The 17068-nt window shown below is 44.4% G+C and overlaps 1 protein-coding gene across 4 annotated transcripts in view; it reads left to right on the top strand.

Annotated features, from left to right (window-relative positions):
* DOP1A (DOP1 leucine zipper like protein A) overlaps window positions 1-17068 on the top strand; it is a 284642-nt gene that overhangs the window by 118505 nt on the left and 149069 nt on the right. For all 4 annotated transcript variants that reach the window (XM_033937929.1, XM_033937930.1, XM_033937928.1 and 1 more), the window contains one exon: window positions 8668-8787. In XM_033937929.1, the coding sequence (XP_033793820.1) occupies window positions 8668-8787 (120 nt within the window). The remainder of the gene's footprint in view (window positions 1-8667; window positions 8788-17068) is intronic.

Genomic DNA, 17068 nt, shown 5'->3' with positions numbered 1-17068 from the left:
TGCCGGTGCCCGAAGATCCTCCCTCTTGCTTGTGCTGGGCCTTGAGAATCTGCGCATGCTCAAGGCCTTCTAGTTCTCGCTGTCTCCGAGATTCTTGGAGATCTCGGAGAGAGTGAGAACTAAAAGGCCTTGAGCATGTGCAGATTCTCAAGGCCCAGCACAAGCAAGAGGGAGGATCTTCGGGCACTGGCAACGACATGTCCTGTGCATTGGTGCTGGTGCCAGATCAGGGTAAGAGATTGTATTTGGGTGAGTGGGGGATGCTGGATCGCAGCGAGAGGGGGGAATGCCGGATCGCCGGGGGGAGGAGGGGCTCGCAAATAGTCAACGCTTGGTTTGCGAAGCACGATTTGCCGGAATGTTTTGCTCATCTTGCAAAACACTCGCAAACCGCGTTACTCGCAAACCGAGGTTTGACTGTAACTATAAATTAAACCAAAATCCAAAAAGCCACACCTTGCATCGTGTAGTACAACTCCAATGAAATAGGGATGCATTTCCTCCTATATGGTTCAAAATATAAAGATCACACATGCTGAGGGTTGGTGTTAGGGGAGTGCAACTAGGGCAACTGCCCCTAGCCAGAGAGCACCCTAAGCTTTCTGAAAGCTGAAGAAGGCATGTCCTGGTAGTGGGCTTTGTGAGAGTCCTCTCACAAATTTCTTCCCTGGGTCCCAGCCATGTCTAACAGCAGCTCTGGCAAGATACACAAACACATTTCAAATCTGATATATTCTAATCACAAAATATCTTATGTTTTCTGGTCATTTTATTTTTGAAATCAAGTTGGTCCCAGGATCTGGTTTCTGTTTTCCCCTCTCTTAAGTTGCCCTTCAGGGTCTTCTGCCCATTTGACATTTCTTCTATCTCTGTGTCCTTATCTTTCCTCATGTTCACCATCTCCTCTGTGTCCATCTCCCCACATTCATTATCTCCTCTCCATGTATCCAACATCACTCCTCAGTGTTCCTATTCCCCCCAAATTCAGCATCTTCTATCTGTAGTTTTATTCTTCATGTGTAGCATCTTCCCTATGTTCTCCATGTTTCTGTATACCTCCCTTTGTCCAGCTTCTCTATCTTCCTGCCCCCCACCAATTTGTCTCTTCCTCTTTGTTCCCCTCCCTTCCTCCATTGTGTATTTAGTATTTCACTCCCTCTTCCTTCATTCCTTTGGTTCGTCATCTCCCTCCCTTCCCTCCAGTCTTCCTCCTGCAGGTCCATTACATATTTGCCTTCCCTTTAACAGCCCCCCCTGGGTCCAGCACTTCTTTGCCTTCCCTCCAGCAGCACCCCCACCCAAGAGTCTACCAGCTCTCATCCTTCACTTCAGCTCTGAGTCCCACCCTGGCCTCTGACAATGATCCCCACAGGCCTGCTCCAGGCCTCCCCTCTGCTAGTTTCCCTTCTGATACAGCTTTACCCTTTTTCATAAAAAGGGTAGTGAATGACTGGAATGTCCTCACAGTGGAGGTGTTAAGACAAAAAGTGTATCTGAATTCAAGAAAGCTTGGGACAAGTGCATTGGATATCTAAGGGAGAGGAGGGGTTAGTAGAAGGCATGGTTAGGCAGACTAGATAGACCATATATCTGCCCTCATTTTTCTATGTTTCAAAGAAGGTAGAGTTACTGTAGTGTGTTGGGGGAGGGGAGAGGAAGACACAGAGATACTGCACCCACGGGAGCAGTAATTTCATTTTTTTATTTTTACTGCGGGAACAAGACTTTTTATCATTCCTGCAGTGTAGTAAAGTGTTGTTCCCACATCTTATTTAGTTAAAAATTTATAACCCGCCTATCCAACAATTCTATGTGGATAACATCAAAACGCACATAAGAATGTGACAAAACACATACACATACCCCATGTCATTCTCTAATACTAATCTAATCTAATCTTTCCTTTTATATATTGCATCATCCCCATTAACCATGGAGCTTAATGCGATTTACAGTAAGGTTTAAATTAGCTATTTAGAACTAATCTGTTTATTCATTGAACCGAAAGGTCTTTAACTGCTTTCAAAACGCTAGATAAGAATTACATTTTCTTAAGTATAGCGGTACACCGTTCCACAGAGTAGAAAAGAAAAATGGGATAGAATGAGAAACAAAACCCTTTGATTGAATACCTGAACCTGATGGAAAGACTCATGAATATAAAGAAACGGATCTTCAGCTTCTTTGTCTTGATGCATACAATGCCAAAGGAACGATTTGATTACTTAACTGACCATACATTATGTTATAAACTAGGCATACACATTCAAACTTCACTCTTGATTCCTCTGATAACCAATGTAAAGTTTTCATCAGTGGAGTAACATGTTCAAATTTATTTTTATTAAATATTATTTAGTAGCATCTGTAATTGTATTAAATTTGTTTTACTACCACTGTGATAGACTGAATTACAGTCTATCACAGTGGTAGAATTGAGTGCACTGTATATGGTGTGCTCAAGTACTATGTTCATTATCTGGCAACAGACTGGTGTGATTTTGTGTGCTCTCCCTTCCCCTCTGTACTATGGAGAAATTTAGCCTCTCCTTTCACCTTTTGATGCTCTCATTCTTGAGCTTAAAAATCTGTAGTTTTTGAGGTACTCCCCTCACAATGGGGCACCAACAGTGGCACAATTTACTTATATTTTCTTTCTGCCAGAAGCATATTTACAGTCCATTTTATATCTTTACTAGTCTTTAAGCCCGTTACATTAACGGGTGCTAGAATATATGTCTGTCTGTCTTTCTTTCTTTCTGTCTCTCTCTCGGCTCCCTTTTTCTGTCTGTCATTTTTTGCCTCCATTTCCCTGTGCAGCAGCATTTCCACCCCACTTCCCTGTGGAGCAGCAACAGCATTTCCCTCCCCCCCCCCCCCCGACTTCCCTGTGCAGCAGCAGCAGCGGTATTTGCCTTCCCCCTCCAGGTCCCTGTGCAGCAATTGCAGCATTTCCCCCACCCCTTCTCTTCTCTTACCGCGATCTGGCCTGCTCCGTTCGGCCCCTCCCCCGCGTTGTGTCCTGCTGCGATCTGGCTGCTCCGTTCGGCTCCTTTCCCTTCCCTTCCCTTCCCATGGTCTAGCCTGCTCCCAGGCATCTTCAGGGACGTGGCAGAGGAAATTAGGCCATTAGAAGACCCGAAGCAGCGTTTAGTGTGCCTGGGACGCTGCTGCTCCTGCCGGGTTTGTCAGCCCTGTAGCGGTGGGAGGGTCAACGGGGGTTTCAGTTGTGCCGGGTAGGGTCGGCAGGGGAGGGGGGTGAGTCGCGGCGTGTTAGTGTTTAGCCAGGTGTGGCTGGTGACAGGAGCTGCGGTGGCACCTTTAAACAGAAAAAATAACTCTGACAAGGGAGCCGGCCAACTGGCAGTTCAATTTGAGCTTCGGTCTGGCCTGGCCTCCTTCCTGCTCGCCTTGCCGTATTTTTTTTTTGTTGTTGAAAGACGCGGTGGTGACTCCTCTCATGATCCCCACCTGCGTCGGAAGTCCGACGCAGGCGGGGATCATGAGAGGAGCCACCGCTGCGTCTTTCAACTAAAAAATACAATAGGGCAAGGAGCAGCAGGGAGTGGGTGGAAATCTTGGTGCGTCTTATGAAATGAAGGTACAAATTTTGTTATCCTCTCCCCGTACCATTGTAAAACCTGCCCCCGCCACCATACCACCTTTTTAAACCCACCCATCCGCTGCCGCAGCACCACCTTTTTTCAACCCCCCATCCATCGTCGCTGTCCCCCCATTTGTCCAACGCCCTCGTCTTATTTCCTGGCCACCGGCAAAACAGATCAGCAGCGCGGACGTCAGGAGCAAGCTTTACACTCTCCCACTCAGCCCCGCGTTGCTTTCTGAATGGCTGCCGTAGGTTCTCGTGGGACTCACAAGAACTTATGGCAGCCATTCGGAAAGCAGCGAGTGGGAGAGCGTAAAGCTTACTCCTGATGTCCGCAGTGCTAATTTGTTTCGCCGCTGACCGGGAAATAAGGAGGAGCCCGGCAGAGCGAAGGCTACCACGGCAGGCAGGGAGAGAGGGAAGCTAGCTGGAGCTGCTGGGCAGAATTTGAAAAGGTATGGGGGCTGGCTGGCTGGCTGGCTGGTTTGGGGCTGGTAGGCTGGCTGGGGGCAGATTGGCTTGGGGCTGTCTACCATTAGATGTGCCCACCACTAGATGTGCCCTGTACCCTGTCCTGGCCTACCACTAGAACATCAGAGGGGGGACAGGGGACAGGACACACCATTTGGTTCAGAATTTTTTTTCTTGGTTTTTCCTCCTCTAGAGGTGGGTGCGACTTATGGTCAGGTGTGTCTTATGGAGCAAAAAATACGATCAAAAGGAAATATGTGGCAGAGAGATTTCACGCTTCATTTATGGTATTAATATGTATCCACTTACATGTTGTCTTGTTTATCTAGACACAGCCCTTTTGACCTTTTTATTTTCAATGTGTTTTAATGTCGTCCAGGTACGAGGGGGCATTCGGAGAAACTGAAGGGAGATAGGTTCAAAACAAATGCAAGGAAGTTTTTTTTCACCCAAAGGGTCGTGGACATGTGGAATGCGCTACCGGAGGAAGTGATCAGGCAGAGTACGGTACAAGGATTCAAACAGGGACTGGACGGATTCCTGAGGGATAAAGGGATCGTGGGATACTGAGAAAACTAACCAGAAAATAAGTATAGAAACCCAACCAGGTCGTGCATGTGCAAGACCGGAGGGTTAGGACTTCGATGGGAAGATAGGACTAAATAGGAAACCAATGTGGCAAGGGGGTCCCTTCTGGTGATTTAGACAGGTCGTGACCTGTTTGGGCCGCCGCGGGAGCGGACTGCTGGGCAGGATGGACCTAATGGTCTGACCCGGCGGAGGCACTGCTTATGTTCTTATGTACTATCTCCTCCTCACAGATTAGTTCTGTTTTCCATATATCAACCTTGTATTTCAACTACAATTTTCACGGTTATATCATCTGTTCTCAAACTGTATAATTATTCTCATTCCATTATATTCTTCATTACTCATATTGCATGTTAAATAAACATCACTAAATTACATTCATTTTTCCTCATTATTTCATTTGTACACATACATTAACATATCTTTATTGGACCCCGGAAAAAGGTTATTCATAGCTGAAACACGGACTGTGTCTGGTCCACACCACAATCCTTTACTGTGTGCTATATGGATTTATTCAATTTGCCTGCATCACTTTTACTTGTGAAGGTTATTTATTAAAAACTTTTACATCAAGACCATGGTTTCCACAGTTTTGTTTGGTTTTGCATTTTCTCTGTGGAACAATTTGGTAATTTTTTTTTTTTGTCTTAATCTTGCACAATTCCTTATGCTTAACCCAACACAGTCAGTCTTGCTTAGCCTTGTACAGTCTTATAGACTTAACATGCAGAATCACTTCTACTTTTTCTATGGATGCATGGTGCCCTTGAGGGGGTCAATCACAAAGAACTATTGTATATTTACACATGTACCCCCAGATTTTATATACCGTATATATATATATATATATGTCACTTTGAGTTGTAAGCACAATTCAGTTGATTAACGAGCCAATCAGTTCTGATAATTGGCCACTAGCAAACAATTAACACTAATTGAGACTAATTAGAATTTATGCACACATCTTTTTAGGCATATTCTAAGAGAGAGATGCGTATAAATTCTAATGTGTGGAACCAATAAAAGGATGTGGCCATAGGAGGGGTATGGGTGGGTTGTGGCTGATCTGAAAATTTACATGCAGTGTTATAAAATATTCCCAATCTACTTAAGTTAGGCATAGGGATTTACTCCTGGTTTTAGTTGGTGTAAATCAGGGGTGTCCAACCTTTTGGCTTCCCTTGGCCGCATTGGCCGAAAAAAAATTTTCTGGAGCCACGCATACGCTGCAGAAAGACGGAGGAGGGAGCCAGCAGGACAGTAAACACCCTGGGGCAGCAGAGGAAAACACTGCATCGACCGGGGCCGCACAAAATACTTCACAGGGCCGGAGGTTGGACACCCCTGGTGTAAATGGTCACGTCTAAATTTAGTCATAAGTCCTAGTGCTAAACACTATTCTATAAACTGCCCCTAACTTTAGGCACAGTTTATAGAATAGTGTTAAGCAGATTTTTTTTCTCCATGATGATTTTTTTGCACCATATATAGAATTTCCCCTATAATGTGCACAAATTGTGAGTCTGTAAAAAAAAATAATAAATAAATAAACTGGTATAGCATGCCAGTTATCTTAGTTTTCTAAGATTAAGGGCTCCTTTTATGAAGCCGCGTTAGCGGTTTAATGTGCGTAATAGCGTGTGCTAATTTGCCGGCCTCAATACCGCTACCGCCTCCTCTTGAGCAGGTGGTAGTTTTTCGGCTAGCGCAGGGGTTAGCACAAGCTAAAAAGGTGCGTGCGCTAACGCAACTTCATAAAAGGAACCCTAATTGCCAAATTAACACGCCTGTTTTTACGGGCTTTTAAAAAGGTTTTTGCACACACATTTATTACTGCACAAAACCTTCAACAAAACTGGAAAAAAAGGCCTTAACAAGTGCGTTAATTTTGCAATTGTGGTGTTTTAGTAGAAATATACTGGCATCGCATGCTCATGCATATAAGCGTCCTTTTATTAAGGCACACCAGCTGATTTAGCGTGCGCTAAACGCTAACGCATCCATTATATTCTATGTACGCGTTAGAGTCTAACGTGCGCTAAATCGGCTAGCGCACCTTAGTAAAAGAGGGGGATAGTGTTTAAGGGGTTACATGGATTTGTAAAAATAGGTATAATGCATGTATTAAATGCGTGAAGATATGGTACTTTCTCTGTCTTCATCTTCTGGTCGACAGACATAACCTACAAGTTCAGGACTGATCTGTTAGGACTAAAGGAAATAAATCGGGTAAGACATTTTTTTTCTGTAAACGGAAACATTTATTCTGTGCTGTGGAGGTGGTGATTGGGAGTTCAGGTTAAAAAGCTTACTTGTCATAATGTACAAAACATTTAGCTGCTAATTTTCAAATCAACTCTATTTCTTCCTGTATTCTGCATACAGCAGCAGCTTCCGTTTCAACTGTTACACTTCTTCCTCCGTATTCACGGTTTCAGCATTCGCGGTTTTGATTATTCACGGTTTTGAGCTTGCTGGATCAGCTTGCATAGAGAAATCGCTGATTCCAAGCGTTTACAGAGAAAAATCGCTGATTCCTAGCACTTTCTTCACCGTGTTTTGCCTCTCCTTGAGGAACAGGCCAGGTCTCCCACCATGTTATTTGCAGTTTCACCACATTCATGATGGTTTTTAATAGAAAACAGCGAATAACATATGAAAAAGTTTTTTGCGGTTTTTCTGTATTTGCGGTTCTGTTAATCCTCTATCATAGCGAATACGGAGGGAGAAGTGTACTAGTTAGCAGCTCTGCTACTCTCAAATGATGCTAGTATTTGGGAAAAGGTCACCATACAGAGATTAAGGCTCATGGGCATGTTATCCTGCTGTTTGTACGTAGTCGCAACAAAAGGCTGGGCCAGTTTACCAGATGATAGAATTTAAAACTTACTCCAAAAAGATCTGAATTGGGATCCTCATTCATACTGAGGGCTTGCAGTGGGTTTCAGATAATTCAGTTTGTAGTTGGTATTAATAAAAAATCATTGATATTCTCTGTATGGTTTTGATTTTGATTTCCTCTTATCAAGAACATTTTGATCACAGCCATAATAAATTGCATAATACATTGTAGTTCTGCTGTGCTGATCCTCCTCAGAGGTTCTGCACACTGCATGCTAATGTAGAATGAAGAGCAGAAGAGACATTATGATTAAAGATGAACAACTTAAGGTTAATTGCAACATGGGAAGCAAGAAAGCATTGCCTTGATACTTTAGAAAATTATGGTGATGTGTTGAAGTCCTGGAGGCAGTCTGATACTAACATCTGCAAGCCATCTGATGACTAGAGAAATCAGCTTTCACAAACAAAATAAGAGGAGATGGATATCTAGTTACAGAAATCTTGTACAGAAACAAACTAATTTTTATAAATTTAGTCATTTTTTTAAAAGAATGTGGATACTGAATATTTATACAGTGAAGCACAGAGTTTTTATGACTATTACCGGTAAATAAATTGCACACCAACTGCATATCTCCACGGTGGTTTGTTTTGTCTTGTTTGGATTGTGGAGAACTTTCTCCTCGTTTTTCTGAGCTAAATTAACTCTTACAGAAATGAGTCCCTTGGTAACATACATACATACAATATTTGGCATAAAGAGAGAGTGTATTCCCTTGATAACTTTGCTCTGTTTTGAGGGCCACAGGTGGGTCAGGTGAATATGCATGAAAAAGATTTGCATGCCTACTACCTACATTGTATGGAGATGTATCTCATGTATATTCGTTAGGGGGTATGTGGAAAAGCTGACCTGTTGTCCTTTAGGACTAGGACTTAAGGTCAAAGGCTTAAAGTAATTGCTCCTGAAGGTGTCAGTCCTGTGGCACAGGAGATTCTAGTTCAGGTCACTTCTCTGGCTTGTTTAGGTTGCAAAAGTAATGTACTTAGGCACCAGGAAGCAGAGAAGCGCAGAGGGATTCAGAGCCTGCGGTATTAACCAATTAAATGACAAAATGTAGTTGTTTAATATTATACTTTTTCATTTTTAGCAAATTGAGGGAGAATAAGAAAACAGCAGAGCTAATTAAAACTGCCAATCTTCTGTTTAATTCCTTTGAGCCTTACTACATGTGGGATTACACTGCCCGCTGGTTTGAAGAATGCTGCAGGTAAGCCAAGCTGTGCTTCATAAGGTATTAGCATGCTTCAGGTACATATGGCCTTGTGTCTACTGCAGGCATGTCCAACTTCGAACAGGTTGTGATCTACTTTTTCCGGCCAAAAGTGCCAGTGATCTACCACCATGAAAATTAAGTTTCAAATTTAATTTTAACCTAATAAAGTTGGAGGATTTCCCCCCTCCCCTATATTTAATGAGCCTTCTTGTCATTTACTTGGATGTGATCAGCTGTTAAGCAAAAGCAAAACAGAGAGACAAAGATCCAGTAAGAACTGCGAGGGGAAATGGAAAGCACATTTTTTCTTTAAAGTTTTATTGAGTAATAACTTTGTCTTAATAACTTTCTTTAACTTTTATTGAGTAATTTGTTTTAAATTTAGGTCGAGTATTGATCCAGGTTGATCTTGCACAATCTTTAATAGAAACATAGAAAAATAGAAAGATGATGGCAGAAAAGGGCCACAGCCCATCAAGTCTGCCCACTCCTCTGACCCACCCCATCAAGTCTGAGTGCTAATGACCCAGTTCCTTAGCTCGACCCCCGTAGGGATCCCACGTGGATGTCCCATTTATTTTTAAAGTCGAGCACACTGGTGGCCTTGATCACGTGCACCGGAAGTTTGTTCCAGTGATCTACTACCCTTTCTGTGAAGAAATACTTCCTGGTGTCACCATTAAATTTCCCTCCTCTGAGTTTGAGCGGGTGCCCCCTTGTGACCGAGGGTCCCTTGGGAAAGAATATATCATTTTCCACCTCGACACGACTCGTGACATACTTAAATGTCTCAATCATGTCACCCCTTTCCCTGCGCTCCTCTAGGGTATAGAGCTGCAGTTTGCCCAGTCTTTCTTCGTATGAGAGACCCTTGAGCCCCGATACCATCCTAGTGGCCATCCTCTGGACCGACTCTGCTCGAAGCACATCATTCCGGTAATGTGGCCTCCAGAATTGCACACAGTATTCCAGATGGGGTCTCACCATGGTTCTGTAGAGTGGCATTATGACTTCAGGTTTACGGCTGACGAAACTTCTATTGATACATCCCATCATTTGCCTTCCTTTGATGAGGCCTTCTCTACTTGTTTGGCAGCCTTCATGTCTGCACTGATGATTACCCCCAAGTCCCGTTCCTCTGAAGTCCTAGCTAGCGTTTCTCCATTCAAGGAGTATGTTTTGCATGGATTTCCTCTGCCGAGATGCATGACCTTACATTTTTTAGCGTTGAAGCCTAGCTGCCATGTCGAGGACCAGTTTTCTAACGTGATCAGATCTTGTGTCATACTATCCTGGAGGTTGCTTTCACTTACTATGTTACACAGTTTGGCATCGTCGGTGAACAGTGCTACTTTACCCTGAAGCCCCCGGGTCAAGTCCCCTATGAATATGTTGAAAAGGGATGGTCCCAGGACTGAGCCCTGCGGCACTCCACTAGTCACCTCCGATGTCTCAGAGAGGGTGCCGTTGACCACCACCCTCTGAAGTCTTCCACTCAGCCAATCACTGACCCATGCAGTTAGTTTCTCACCCAAACCCATCGATTTCATCTTGTTTAATAGTCTACGGTGTGGGACACTGTCGAAAGCTTTACTGAAATCCAAGTACACTATGTCCAGAGACTCTCCCAAGTCTAGCTTTCCTGTCACCCAATCGAAGAAGCTTATAAGATTGGATTGGCATGACCTGCCTCTGGTGAATCCATGTTGACAGGGATCCCTTAGATTCCCTTCATCCATTATCGTGTCTAATTTACCTTTAAGTAGAGTTTCCATGAGTTTACACACTATTGATGTGAGACTCACTGGTCTGTAATTCGCAGCCTCTGCTCTGCAACCCTTTTTGTGCAGAGGAACGACGTTAGCTGTTTTCCAGTCCAGGGGGACTCTCCCCGTACTTAGGGAGAGATTGAAGAGCATGGCTAACGGTTCCGCCAGAACATCGCACAGCTCTCTGAGCACTCTTGGGTGCAAATTGTCCGGTCCCATGGCTTTGTTCACCTTGAGTTTTGAAAGTTCTCTGTAAACATCAGCTGGTGTGAACTCAAAATTCAGAAATGGGTCTTCCTTGCTTTCCTTTGCTTCCAGCCGTGGCCCGTGCCCTGGCACCTCGCAGGTAAAGACTGAACAGAAGTAATCGTTCAGTAGTTTGGCTTTTTCAGAATCTGTTTCCACATAATTCCCGTCTGGCGTTCTAAGGCGTACTATCCCGTCTGCGTTCTTTTTCCTGTCGCTAATGTACCTGAAGAAGGATTTGTCCCCTTTTTTAATGTTCTTCGCTAGAGTTTCTTCCATTCGAAGTTTGGCCTCCCTGACTGCTGTTTTGACCGCTGCAGACTTTGTCCTGTATTCAATATTTGCTTCTTTTTCCCCCGTGCGTTTGTACAAGAGAAACGCTCTTTTCTTATTCTTGACGAGGTACGAGACCTCATCAGTGAACCATTGGGGTTTCTTTTTTCTTTGTTGTTTAGTTACTGATTTTATGTAGTGGATAGTTGCCTCATGAAGGGTCGATTTCAAGGTTGACCACATAACCTCCACATTATCCGTTACTTCTTGAACCTGAAGCGTCTGATGGACGAAGTCTCCCATGCTTGTGAAGTCAGTGCCCCGGAAATTGAGTACCCTTGTTTTTGTTTGTGATCTAGGGAAGCCTTTCCTAAGGTTGAACCATACCATGTTATGGTCACTGGTGGCTAGCGGTTCTCCCACCGAGATCTCTGAGACGCTTTCCCCGTTCGTAAGTACCAGGTCCAGGATGGCCTGGGACCTAGTGGGCTCTAATACCAATTGTTTGAGCCGTACTCCCTTCATGGACGTTAATATCCTCCTGCTATCATAAGTAGTCGCTGAGAGTGTGTTCCAATCTACATCAGGCATGTTAAAGTCTCCCAACAGAACAACGTCTCCCCGTAAGGTGATATTCTCAATGTCTTCAATTAATTCAATGTCCTTGTGCTCCGATTGTCTTGGAGGTCTGTACACCACACCAAGATAGAGGCATTTTTCTCCGCCTCTGGCCAGGTTTACCCAGATGGATTCCCCAGTATACTTGATATCCGTGATTCTGGTTGTCTTGATGTTTTCTTTGATGTAAAGTGCTACCCCTCCTCCTAACTTACCCTCTCTGTCTTGGCGAAGCAGGTTGTATCCTGGTATAGTTATATCCCACCCATGAGAGTCTGTGAACCATGTTTCTGAAATTGCTACTACGTCTAGGTCTGCATTAACTATTTCTGTTTCCAGTTCTAGAAATTTATTCCCTAGGCTGTGTGCGTTAACATACATAGCTCTCCACTCTTTTTGTTTACTAAGCTCATGCAGAGAGCCACCCATTTGAGTTAAAGTGTCTCCTAGCAATTCTTTTGCAGTAAGGGTACTTACCTTAGACTTAGAAGCGGAGTTTTGATTTGCCACATCAGGATTGTTACTTACTGCTCTGGTGTAAAAGTGGGTACCCACCCCCGACTTACCTAGTTTAAAGCCTTTCGAAGTAGGTGGGCTAGTCGGTGTCCGAAGACGTTCTTACCTCTGTTGGTCAAGTGGAGTCCGTCTGGTCCCTGTAGTCCCTGTAGTGTCCCTGTAGGGTCCCTGTAGTCTCTCTGTGATTCAGGAATCCGAAGTTCATCTCCCGGCACCATCGTTGTAGCCACTCATTCGTCTTCAGGATACGTTCGTTCCTGTCCCTTCCTCTGCCCCTAACAGGAAGAATTGAAGAGAATACTACCTGTGCTCCTGTCTGCTTCAGCCTCTTTCCCAGAGCTCCGAAGTCTCTGGCTATGTCCTCCAGGGTGTTCTTGGCAGTGTCATTCGTTCCGACGTGGATGAGCAGCATGGGGAAGTGGTCCTGGAGCTTGAGAAATCTATCAAGACAGGTGGTCACATCTCGTATTCTGGCTCCAGGAAGACAGCAGACTTCCCTCGACTGCATATCTGGTCTGCATATTGGTCCCTCGGTGCCCCTCAACATGGAGTCCCCAATGGCTATGACTCTACGCTTCTTTTGGGTGTGTCGAACCATTGTCCCCGGAGAAGGAGATATGTGTTGATCCTGGTCTTGCTCCACGTCGGTAGTCTCCTCCTGCAAGACCTGGAATCTGTTCTTCAGGTTCAGATGTGGAGTCGATGTGGAGCTGTCCTGGTGAGAGAAAGAGTAAGAAGGTGAAGAGTTTGTAAATGGGGGGCGGGGTCTCCTACATTTACCTGTGGATGAGGTCACCAACTGCCAGGAGTCAGTGTCTCCATCCATCTCCTGAACTCCAACAGTTGGTTTCTGTGGTGACGGCCCTGGCGTCACCATGGGAGATCCGTCACGGGCCCGTTCTGTGATTTGGGACAGTTCCTGCACTATCCCATCGATATAGGCCTCATCCTCTCTAATGCCTCTCAGACGTTTCACCTCCTCCCTGAGGCTCCTGAGTTCCTGCATGATGTCGTCATCCTGCTGGCTGACCTCCTCTGTCTGTGTGGAGGCCGTAATGTACTGCTGTGGGATGGTCTCGGTCTGCACGGAGACGTCCTTTCCTGGTGCTGTGTTCTCCTCCGTCTGTACGTAGGTTGAGGTCATCTCCCGGATCACCTCAGTGCAGGGGATGCCGACCTTGCTTGTAGGTTTCACACTCCTTGTCCGCCCTGCCATAACAACAAAAAGGGAGAGAGTAAATGTGAGAGTATAAGAGATAGTATGAGAGATAGTATGAGAGTATGTGAGGTTAGGGCCTCTGAGGAGTAAAGTTGAAGAGTTAGGTGTTAGAGAGTTCGGAGTTAGGTGTTAGAGAGATCTGAGCAATAGGGTGTTTAGAATGAAGGATATGCCCTACGGTGTTTTGTTTGGCTCTTCTTAAGGCTCTTCGCAAAGGCGCTCTCGCTAAGGCGAGCGCCTTTGCCGCTCGCCGAACGGCTGCGCGCTGTTGGCTCGCCCCCTTTTAAGGGGGAGCCCGGGCGCTGACTCTGCCTCTGACATGGGGGGGTGGGCGGAGCTTCCTCTCGCCGCTACCCCAGCTGAATTCCTGACTGCCTGCCTCTGCCCGACTCCTTCGGCGGCTTCTCCTACCTCCCCTCTGGTCCGCTGAGCCTCTCCTGCAGCACGCGGTCAGAGTGCAGGTCGCGCTCGGTTCGACTCCTTTAAGGGGGAGCCCGGGCGCTGACTCTGCCTCTGACGCGGGGGTGGGTGGGCGGAGCTTCCTCTCGCCGCTACCCCAGCTGAATATTTCACTCTTGTTCATTAGTGAGACATCTGAGCCTGCATTTCATCCACCAGCTTTTTGAAGTTGGATGAATATTGCGTGAGGGCCAGTCTCAGGGAATCCTGGAGATGTTCATCTGTCATGTTGGAACATTGTGTACTCTTTGTCATTTTCAGATGGGAAAACACAGATTCACATAAATAAGCTGAACCGAAACAGGAGTGTACAGCTTCACTGCATCTTCTCAAGTTAGGAAATTTGTCTCTAGGCACTAGCTTACAAAACTATTCTTGCTCAGCACAGGTCTTGAGAAAAATGTCATTTTTTTAGGGTTAAAACAAAATTTGGATATTGTCCCAGATGGTCCTGCATATTATGAAAATGATCAAAAGTGTTGTTTGCAAGGCCAGTCATCATTAGGTCAAATTTGCTCTTGTTGGATGAAACTGTACTCATCATCTCGCCAATGCATTTGTTTTTACCTTGTAGTTCAAGGTTCATATCACTTAGTTCGCCTGTAGTCAGCGAGAAATGGCAGATCACATAACCACATAATCTTCCAACTCTGCTTGGTCATCTCCTTTCTCCTTCAATAAAACTTCTTATTTCATTCAGCAAATCATGAAATCTTTGAAGAAATTTGTGCCTACTTAGCCACCTTACATCTGTGTTCAAAATGATTTCTGCTGCCCCTTCATCAAGAGTAAGATTGAAAAGCCGTCTTTTAAGTGATCTTCCACTAACTGAATTTACAATTTTGAAAGCGATGCCCATGACAGTCTTTGTATTGAGTCTCTTGCTTGCCAAAACGTGCTTGTGAATGATGCAGTAAGAAAGGAAATCTGAGAAGTCATCATGCTGTCTACAGAGAGCTATGAAACCCTTAACCTTACCTGTCATTGCTCTTGCTCCATCAGTAGTGAAGGAAACAAGTCTATGCAATGGAAGATTACACTTTGTTACAAAAGAATGGAAAGAACTGAATATTTCCTGACTGGTAGTTCTCCCTTTTAAAGAAATCATTCTAAGTAGTTCTTCTTTAACACTGAAGTCTTCAAAAACCATCCGGATAAAGACTAGTAACTGGGCTTTCTCTTATGTCTAGATTCATCCAGTTGGAGTGAGAAAGCAACACAATTTGAAACATCCTCCCAACAACTGTTCAGTTGTGTCTCCACGCATCTTTTCTATTCGCTGTACGACGGTGTTTCTTGATAATTGTACATCTTGAATAGTAGCTATGATCTCTATTTTTAAATCCTTAAAAAGATTGTCAGCTGCTTCAAGAAAACAATCTTTTACAAATTCCCCTTCAGTGAAAGGTTTGCATTTAAACATAAGAACATAAGCAATGCCTCTGCTGGGTCAGGCCTGAGGTCCATCTTGCCCAGCAGTCCGCTCACGCGGTGGCCCAACAGGTCCAGGACCTGAGCAGTAATCCTCTCTTTATATCCTTGTATTCCCTTTTCCAGCAGGAAATTGTCCAATCCTTTTTTAAATCCCAGTATCGTACTCTGCCTTATAACGTCCTCTGGAAGCGCATTCCAGGTGTTCACCACACGTTAGGTAAAGAAGAACTGCCTGGCATTCATTTTGAATCTGTCCCCTTTCAACTTTTCTGAATGCCCTCTTGTTCTTTTATTTTTTTGAAAGTTTGAAGAATCTGTCCCTCTCTACTCTCTCTATGCCCCTCATGATCTTATAAGTCTTTATCATATCCCCTCTAAGTCTACTCTTCTCCAGGGAAAAGAGACCCAGTTTCTCCAATCTCTCAGCGTATGAAAGGTTTTCTATCCCTTTTATCAGACGTGTCGCTCTTCTCTGAACCCTCTCGAGTAACGCCATATCCTTCTTAAGGTACGGCGACCAAAACTGGATGCAGTATTCCAGGTGTGGGCGCACCATCACCCGATACAGCGTCAGGATAACTTCTTTCGTCCTGGTTGTAATACCCTTCTTGATTATACCTAGCATTCTATTCGCTCTCTTAGCGGCCGCTGCGCACTGTGCCATTGGCTTCATTGACGTGTCCACTATTACCCCCCAAGTCCCTCTCTTGGGTACTCTCATTTCTTTGCGATCAGGTTGCTGACCTTGAAGGATGATACGGTTGCATTGACCGAATGTGACCTTTGCTTCACCATCAACTGTTGCTGTGTAGCCAATTTCGATTTAAGTTCTTTGAACTTCAGTTTACGAATTTCACTTTAGGGTGGAAAATCAGCATCAAACTTATTGCTATGCAGAGTCTTATAATGACGGTCCAGATTACCCTTTATGGGCAAGGATACTGGGGCGTTACAAATTAGACAACACTTGTCTTTCATGAATATGAAGTAGTCCATTTCCTATTCATCATGAAAGTGGTAGATTTTGCTCTTCTTTGGAACACTCATCTTCGTTATACTGGGGTGGCTGGATGTAAGAAGGCCAAATCTGCTGTTAGTATAAACTCTGGCTGAATCTGGTCCAAAACTGTCACTGTCCCAAAGTATTAAAGATCAACAGGAACTGAAGACCTCTGGATAATGTGCAATACAAGGACTGGAGATGCCAAAACTACACATGCAGTTCTAAAAGTAAAAATAAGAATTCATCATACTGGCACCAATAATCAAATACCACCAAACAATCATCCAAAAAACTCAAACACCTGTCCAGCAAACCAGATAAAATCAAATACCGCCAAACAAGTTCAAATACCACCACACACAATTTAATAAATTCTGCACACAGTGTAGAATCAATGCAAAGGCAAGGTGAAATAAAATTTCAGTGTAGAATCAACGCAAAGGCTAGGCAAAATAAAATTGCAGAGGCAAACAAAAGTCACAGTGGTTTGAACCAATTTGAAAGCAAAGTATAGGCAAGTTAGAACAAAATTAGGAAAGCCCGCCAAAATCACCAAATTCTTGTCTGCCTGAAAATGTTTAATGAAAGTCAACTATAAAGCAACCAACGACCAGCACACGACACAACCAATACGATAAGTGTATTCAGGTAAAGCCCAGGCGAATGGATTTTACCCAGTATATAACACACTTCTAAGGAGTGTTAGAGCGGGGGCAGGAATGGGTGATTCTGAGAGGC

This window comes from Geotrypetes seraphini, chromosome 3 (assembly GCF_902459505.1).
Source record: "Geotrypetes seraphini chromosome 3, aGeoSer1.1, whole genome shotgun sequence".
NCBI lineage: Eukaryota > Metazoa > Chordata > Amphibia > Gymnophiona > Dermophiidae > Geotrypetes > Geotrypetes seraphini.
This window is presented reverse-complemented; position numbering and strand designations above follow the sequence as displayed.